The following is a 9033-nucleotide window of genomic DNA, read 5'->3' as shown; positions in this document are numbered from 1 at the left end:
TGTTTGTCTTTTTTTTTTTTTTTTAATATATCAGGTTCATCCAAGTTATATGCTATAAAATATAAAAGTGCACTAGTGTAGCCTGCCTAAAACTAACATTGCAACTATGAGAAACATTAATTAAACACAGGAATAGTAAGTTTCCATACCATTTTAGAATTCGGAGAAGTCTTCTAGTGAATAAATTAGATGATCCAGATTTCTTTAAAAATGTTACTGCAAAATTATTTCCCTTTCTCTAACTATACCTCCTTATAACAAGATGATCTATATTCAAAATAATGTCTCATCACTGTTTAAAAATAACCACAACTCTTGAATATGTAAGTACATTGTGAAGGATTTCAGTTGTGATGATGACTTAAATCAGAAAACCTTGAATCTTTTTGTTCACTGTCTTTACTTTTTTAATGTATTGCTTCTCTGAAGGGATATTCTAAGTTCTACATGACTGAATTGGAAATTAAAATTTTAATATAATTTATAGGATGTCAGAGTTGTCTCTATGAATTTTCACTGTGAGGCTTAATAGATTTAAAGAATGTATAGAGTCCTGAATGGTTCACATATTACAACTGCTAAATTTTTTAAAAAATAAAACTAGCAGACATATATTTCAGGAATTTGACCTTGTTATTAAATCACAGACTTTGTTTACACGCTGTTATGGAAAAGGTTTTACTTTCCATTTGTTCAGAGTCATTCTTTAAAGAAGAAATTAGTCATCAAGTCATAAGAAAACTAACAGCAGGAAAAGTTGAACTGATTGATTATAATCTTCTGGTAATGTAACTTTAACAATTTAGCTACTGATTTGTTTTAAAATACTTTTCTTCTATGTGTTCAATTTTATAGTCTGTTACAAGAGTACACATGCACAGTACTTTTACTTTCTTCTACAGTTAGCCTTAGTATGTTTTCAGAATTAGAGAATGCAATTTAAAAATACCATTTCATTACTACTTTGAGATATTTTTTTGAACAGAAATAACTAAGTTTCACCCATGTCTTGACATTTTCAGCAGTTTCTGCCCAAACCTTTTCTCCAAGCCTGATATCTACTTGAATGTATCAAAGGCATCTCAAAATTATGCCTGCTTAGAAAATGATTTCTCCTTCAAAAAAAAAACTGTATAGATGCAGATTTTCACATAAAAATACATTGTTCACATCTATGATTTATAACTATTCTAAACTTGGAAACTCCAAATATTTAACTTTAAGTGGATGGTTGGATTACATTACATCAATATAATTATTTTATTCTGTCGCTTAAATTATTTTGAGACTTAATGTCATGGAAAAATACTCAGAGTAATAGAAAAGGCAAATATAAAATGGAGTGTGAGTTATAATGCCAGTTGTATGTATGCATATGAGAAATACTTAGTTCCCTTATAATATTCTGGAAGAAAATAATACCAGTCATTATATTTGTGTGATTAAAGTATTGGTTATTTTAATTTTTCCAGATAGTCTACAGTGAGCACATGGTTCTTCCATTTGGAGTATCTGTATTTTGGTAGAAAATGGATACAAGTTTTATGTATGGCTGATTCCCTTCACTGTTCATCTGAAACTATCACAACATTGTTTGTTAATCGACTATACCCAAATATAAAACAAAATGTATAAATTATATATTTTGTTCACATCCTTAAGTTCAGAATTTTTAAATGTGGCCTATTGTTTCAGTCAACTTATACTTTTTGTGCTGCAGTAACAAATAACTTCTAAATCTAAATTGACTTACAGTAACAAAATTTATTTCTTGATCAGAAATATGATGTGATCCATGTATATCATGGATCAGCTGCAGTGAATCTCTTCCTTATTATTCTGCCAATAGGCTGGAGAAACAGCCCCACCTCAGATATGCCACTCTTGTGGCAAAGGGAAAAGAGAGGTGGCAGAGCCAGTCAGTGGCTCTTAGAGCATCTGTTCAAAAATGACACAGTCACTTCCAGTCATATTTTATTTGCCAAAGCAAGTCATTGGCCAAGCCTCATGTCTTTGGGACATGAAATGTAATTCTCTGGCAGAGAGAGGCCTAGTAGTATCTCGCTCAGTAGAAAGAGACATGACAATTTGATCAAATAATATAGTCTACCATACCTATGCCATATCTGCTTATCTGGAATTCTTTAAATAAGCTCAAAATTATCAGGCATTCCATGTAAAGGTATGTAGGTTGTACAGTTCTAGGGTGGGGACTGGGCATCCATTTCACACAGTGATGATAAGAGGCATAAAAGTTGTGTTTTTTATAACTTGCCTATCCATATTCAGTAGCCCTGAAAATTATACATCACAAGAAAGGTATATATTTGCCTTTCATTCATTAAGACTATGTAATTTTGTTCATAATAGTATTTGCTTATTTCAACTGTGGTCCTATTGTATTAGAATTTGTGTGAGTTTTTATTATAATAGATACCACTAAGTAACACTCCAGAAAGGTCATCTTGCAGATTCATCAACTCTTGATATTAATCATCTTCCTAATTTTTGTCATTCCACTGGAACATAACGTCTTATTTTTATTATAATTCCATGTTTATTATCCATTTAAATTTTCATTTTTTCTTTTTGAGTTACCTATTATCCTTTCTATTAGCTTGTGTTAGTTTCTTTGTAGATTTCACAATAAGTTTGCTTCTGTCTTTGAAACTAATCTAGTCATCATTGTCTCTTTATTGTCAGAACTAGTGGATTAATCCTGATGATTTAACATGCTTGACTTTTTCTCTTCATCTTGAATCTGTTCCATTCTTTACCTTTCATAATAGAAATTACTCCTGATTTTCTTTTTCTCAGGCTACTTTTACTTTGATAGCTTTTTTTACACCCCTATCAATTCGCCCCTCTTCACAATATGTATCTTTTTTCTTGGTGGCCTTCTCCATGATCATTGTTTTGATTTCCATTGGTTAGCAAATTATAGACACTTCTAATACTTCTGTTGTTTGTGCCTATATTCACTGTTGAAGGTAATACTGAAATTCTTTTAGAGGTTAGTGAAAATAAAGATGTAATTTTTCCCCATATAAGTTCACCAGATCCCTGAATTCTTTGTAACCTCATGAGTCAGTCTGTGGACCCCAGGATAAGTACCTACAAGACTGACATTTTCTACTACTTACTGATCACTGCATCTACATGACTCATATCATTGCCATCATCAACATAATATTAAGTTTGTTTGCATGCCATCTGTGTACTAGATTAAATACTATGTGCTTTTCATATAGTATCTCCTAAGTCCTCCTTCCCTGGTGGTCAGCTAGTAAAGAATCCACCTGCAATGCAATTCCTGGATTGGGAAGATCCCCTGGAGAAGGGATAGACGACCCATTCCAGTATTCTGGCCTGGAGAATTCCATGAACTACTGGGCGACTTTCACTTTTCAGTCCTCCTGACAGTCCTGTTATCTCAGTTCTAGAGATATGGCAATATTTGGCTGAAGATTAGGTTTGCCTGAGGTCATAAAGCTATGGAAGCTGTATTCAAACTCAGGGTTTCCTGATGCTAGAGTCTATATTCTTAATTACTATGCTATATTGTTTCCTCTTTACCCCACTTATTTCTTTACTACCCACCCCCAAATTCACTTCCCTGCTTGGTAGTGCCATTTTCCACTGAAACCAAGGAAGTTAGAATCACCCTAGACCGTTCCTTTCCTTTTACATGCAGTCCATCACCAAGTTTTTCGGTTTACTCTCCTGAACATTTCTTAAACTATCTCCTAATTATTCTCTATACTTCCACTTTTGTTTTCCTTTTAATCCACACTATACCCCAAATAAACTCTCATGCAAAAGTCTGATTTTCTACTTCCTTGTTTAAAGTCCCTTAGTAACTGTACATTATCCAGAAAATAATATTCCATTCCTTAGCATGTCACAAAAGTTCCTTAAATAAATGATCCCATATAACCTCTTTTTTTACGACTTTCACATGATTGTGCTTTAGTTATACTTCGGAGACTTCCTAACCCCATAGTTCCACACCTGCTATTCTCTCCATCCAGAATCTCTTCTCTTCCTATGTACTTGACAAGCTTATTTTTCAGCTCCAGACTCAGTTCAAGTATGAACTCTCTGAAATGTTACTAAATCCCTATTCCCAGTTATGTTGTTGTTGCAGCCCTGCAGACTGTAGCCCTCTGGTCTCCTGTGTACACAGGATTTCTCAGGCAAGAGTATTGGAGTGGGTTACCATTTCCTTCTCCAAGGGATCTGATCTTCCTGACCCAAGGATCAGACTCCACGTATCCTATGTCTCCTGCATTGCCAGGAGGATTCTTTACCATTGAGCCACCAGGGAAGATGCCTCATTCCAATTTATGCTAGGTTCATTATCTCTTGAATTTTAGATATCTCAACTGTAAACTACTGTTAATAACATATACCTTACAGGAGCTGTTGGAAGGAATTTAAAAAATAATAAATGTAAAATCAAATGCAGTGCCTTCACATAATAGACACTCAAATACTGGGACTTTTATGTTCCTTCTTCATATGTCCCTGTGAATAATTAGGTTATAATAGTAGGTCTGCCTCTCATCCTGAACTTTGAGATCTTCAAGATTGGACACTTGGTTTTCTTTGTATGCTTAATGTCTTATTTCATATGCTAATACAAATTTACTATTCTACAGATACTTTTTAAAGAATATAATAAATGTTATGACTCAACAGTGAATAACTAGCTAAGTAAAATGGAGTAAATTGTTCATATCAGTGATTCCTATTTGTTTATTTCCTATCTTTAGTGGTGATGAGTTCCTCAACTTTCTTTTGAAATTAAACAAACAGTGTGGCCACTTAATAACAGCTGTACAGAACATTATTACCGAGTTGCCTGTAAATTCTCACAAGGTATTCTACAAGAATTATTAAGTGAAGAAACGTATAAATGCAAATAACTACAGATAAGTTAATGATAATTCAGTAAATAATAATGATCTAGTAAAACTGTATCTTCTACAAAATCATACAAGAGCTAAATAAGTCAATTTATTTAATATTACTTCTTTTTATATGAAATAATTGAAAAACTAATGTTCCAGCCCTCAAGAAAAGAAATGAGTCAGACCAAAAAGTAAACTGATTTGTGTACTAAACTCACCATTTGTTTTTAAAAGGAATTTAATTGTTTAAAATATAAAGTGACAGGAGACCCAAGTGAAAGTTGAAATAAAACAGTGTGTTGAGTATTATTAAAAATCATATCAATATAAGGATTTTTTAATGAAAGAAATTTTAAATAGAGAAAGTGTAAGTGACCTGTTAAAGCAAACTTGTTTTGTTTTTTTTCATGTGATTTAGTTTTAGCTGTTTGTATGTAGTGAAAAATATTTAATGCATTTGTTTTCCAATGATTTTTGTATAACACTGATATGGAAATCATGTCATTATTCAAACCTTCATGACTTTATTTATTCACCATAAATATTATTACTAATATTAGTTTCCATAGTTACATGTACATGTATTTAATAAATGCATTCAGGAAACTGATTCAATTATTTGTATAAAATTACTCAGTTCTTTTGGTGTCAGGATTTACCATGATAAAAAAAAATGCTTTTCAGTTATGTAATTTAATGTTTCATAGTATTGTATAACTTTTGTGGATACAAAGTTGTGAAAAGTTGTTTCCCATTGTATAAAATGTAACTTTTGAAAATATTAACAGATAGTACTAGAATGGGCTTCTCCCCGGAATTTTACTTCAGTTTGTGAAGAACTGGTTAGTAATGTTGAAGATTTGAGTGAAGAGGTCTGCAAGCTAAAAGACTTAATTCAGAAGGTATCTATTTAAAATTTAAAAGGGGAAAAATTATTTACAGCACAGTATGTTAGACAATGAGGGCTTCCCTGATGGCTCAGATGGTAAAGAATGCTTACAGTGCGGGAGACCTGGGTTTGATCCCTGGGTTGGGAAGATCCCTTGGAGGAGAGCATGGCAACCCACTCCAGTATTCTTTCCTGGAGAATCCCCATGGACAGAGGAGCCTGGCAGGCTACTGTCCATGGGGTTGCAAAGAGTCAGACACCACTGAGCGACTAAGCACACGTTAGACAATGAAGCAATTCTGACAACAGCAACTTAAGTTCTCACTAGACAGATGGGAAAAGGACCATTTCTAAAGAAAGAAATTTACCTAGGAAAGACACTTTGTTGGTCATTAATGAAATGCATACTGAAAGAATAATGATACATCATTTTCATCCTATAAATTAGCCGGGAATGTATTACCCTACTCATTACTGGTTATAGTTCACCAAACTAATATTTTCATGTAAGACTGATGTTAAAACAACTTTCAAGCACAGTTTAGCAGGATGTAGCAAGGACTCTAAAAACGTTTTTATCTTTCAATAATACTAGTCGAATGATTCCAAAATTGTTCGTACTGGAAGTATAGTATACTAGGAAAATGATTTAATAAATTATGGTATGGCCATTTGTCATAATGGTATGCAGCCAGTTGAAAAATATAATGAAAAGCAAATATCAACTTGTTAAAGACAAAATGTTGTATTTCTAATTTTTATTTATGTGTAAATATTAAAAATTACCAAAAATTAAAGGTTTATTAGCTCTGTTAATGAGGTAGGATTGTAGATGAAATATTCCTTCTATTTTCTAGACTTTGTATAATATTGGGTTGGCCAAAAAACTCGTTCAAGGTTTTTCCATATGATGTAACTAAAAAACCCACACGGATTTTTTTGCCAACCCAGTATCTTTTAAATTTAACTTTTTAAGAGTATAGGCTTTTTTTGGTTCTTGTTTCTGTACTCATATAGAAGTATGTATCTTGGTTTAAGGACAGGTGATTTTTCTCCCACTTAAGAAAACTGAGTATATCAAAATCTAAGCTGGTAAAATAGAGAACTCTGTTGAAGGTAGACAATAAAGGAAAACACTTTAACTTTACTAAAGAACTCACTTTGAGTTCTCCAAGTCTAATAAATATATTTGGTATCTAAAAAGTTTTTGTGAAATATCTGATGTGAACATCAGATTATGCATTAAATTTTCATAGTTTCATCCCATAATCGTTTAATATTCTCATTAATATTTTATCAAAAAGGTTATTTTCCTCAAAATAACTTTATACATATTCCAGATAATTTGTCATTCTAGCTGTTAACATCGGAGAAGGCAATGGCACCCCACTCCAGTATTCTTGCCTGGAAAATCCCATGGATGGAGGAGCCTGGTGGGCTACAGTCCATGGAGTCACTAAGAGTCGGACACGACTGAGTGACTTCACTTTCATTTTTCCCTTTCATGCATTGGAGAAGGAAATGGCAACCCACTCCAGTGTTCTTGCCTGGAGAATCCCAGGGACAGGGGAGCCTGGTGGGCTGCCATCTATGGGGTCGCACAGAGTTGGACACGACTGAAGCGACTTAGCAGCAGCAGCAGCAGCAGCTATTAACATATGTTCAGACAAAATGAGTCTTGTTAAAAACTGAGCAGAAAATTGAAGCAAATTCTGCAAAATTATAGGAGAATAAAAACATGTAAAATAGGGCAAATGAACAATATAGTTCAAAGTTTTTGTAGACAATAACTCCTTCCCAGAAAAAGTCATCTTAGAAGTTGTGCTATCTCTGACATTTACTCATTCAACAAACTTGAGTGCCTGTTGTATGTCAGGCAACTGTGCTACACATTACTTTTCTAACTATGCTCTCTGCTTCTACTTTTGTGTTTCTTTAATCCACTCCACTCCCCAAATAAACCTTCTCATGCAAAAATATGATTTTATACTTTCTGAACTTGATTACAACATGAAAATTATAGCACCATTCATGTTTACTATATCTATCATCCAGAAAAATTGAAGGGAAATGGTATTGATTTTACTTATTAGCATGGTGTTTTTCATGGGGTCCAAGGGAAGTTTGGAAGGATTTATGTAAAACTTTCTGCAAAGCATCAACTTTTCATGTTTAGTGTAAGATATTCCCTAAGACATCTTTGTCTCAGGATTGGTAATTATTTGATTTCTCCAAGATGAACAAAAACATTTGGAGGGAGAGTAGATAGAGGAGTAAAATGAAATTAGAGAGAGAGATCAGATTTTTCCTGAAGGGATGAAAAAGGTACTGCTTTCAAGTGTAACTGATTCTAAAACACAAACAATTGAGTCAGGTACAATAATATTTATTTTAATAATGTATACCTATAGAGAAAATTTTCAGCTTTCTTTATCTAAGTGGAAGGTCTTTTTTCTTTGGTCTTTTCTACCTTGAATCTATACATTTCTATATAAGGATTAGCCTTGAAAACATATTTATTGGTTCATAATAACAATAGATATAATTCTTTGGGCAGGAAAGTATTAATTCTGCAGCAGGCTAGTGCATTGGGGTTTTTTTAGTCTTAAACAAGCAATAATCACGAAAATAAGATTTTATTTAAAAAACTGTGAGGACTTCCAGGTTTGGGAGTATGCTATCATGCCTGTTAAACTTACAATATTTTAAGAGTTTACCAATAATAACAAAGGATTTTTTTTTAAAAAGAAACATATGAGCTATCATAGATAAGTATATGGAGGTAACAGAGAGAGGGTGGGAGAGGTCAAGGCCAGACTCTCACACCACATCATTCTCTTTCAAACCAACACACGGACAGGCTCTTGTCAGAAAGGGTCATTCTAAGTAATTGGTTAATAAAAGGAATGACTGTCTCAGGATTCAGTAAATGGAGCATCAGTGTCAAAAAGGAATCTGTTGCTGAATGAAGCCATTTGGAAGCTAGACCAAGAATACAGTATTAATGAGATTGGCATTGAAGTCCATCTTCTACTATAAATTTAAAATTAATTTTGCAGGGTTCTTTAATTAAATATTTACACTGTAGATTTGAGAAGTAGTTATTTTTTCTAAGGTTCAAAGTATTTATGTCACCACTCCAGCACAGGATGTTTCCAGTAAATATCACTCTATAAATGTGCCTGATTCTTTTTATCTTTCAAGGATCTTCTGGTTTCTGCTTGTTCTCCC

At 33.2% G+C, this 9033-nt stretch overlaps 1 protein-coding gene across 1 annotated transcript in view; it reads left to right on the top strand.

The window, feature by feature from the left end:
- ASZ1 (ankyrin repeat, SAM and basic leucine zipper domain containing 1) overlaps positions 1 to 9033 on the top strand; it is a 75769-nt gene that overhangs the window by 65634 nt on the left and 1102 nt on the right. The window contains exons 11-12 of the mRNA XM_010831222.1: positions 4776 to 4881; positions 5702 to 5815. Coding sequence (XP_010829524.1) covers positions 4776 to 4881; positions 5702 to 5815 — 220 coding nt within the window. The remainder of the gene's footprint in view (positions 1 to 4775; positions 4882 to 5701; positions 5816 to 9033) is intronic.

Source organism: Bison bison, unplaced genomic scaffold (assembly GCF_000754665.1).
Source record: "Bison bison bison isolate TAMUID 2011002044 unplaced genomic scaffold, Bison_UMD1.0 scf7180017864525, whole genome shotgun sequence".
NCBI lineage: Eukaryota > Metazoa > Chordata > Mammalia > Artiodactyla > Bovidae > Bison > Bison bison.
Note: the sequence above shows the minus strand (reverse complement) of the source record. Positions and strands in the feature narration are given on the sequence as shown.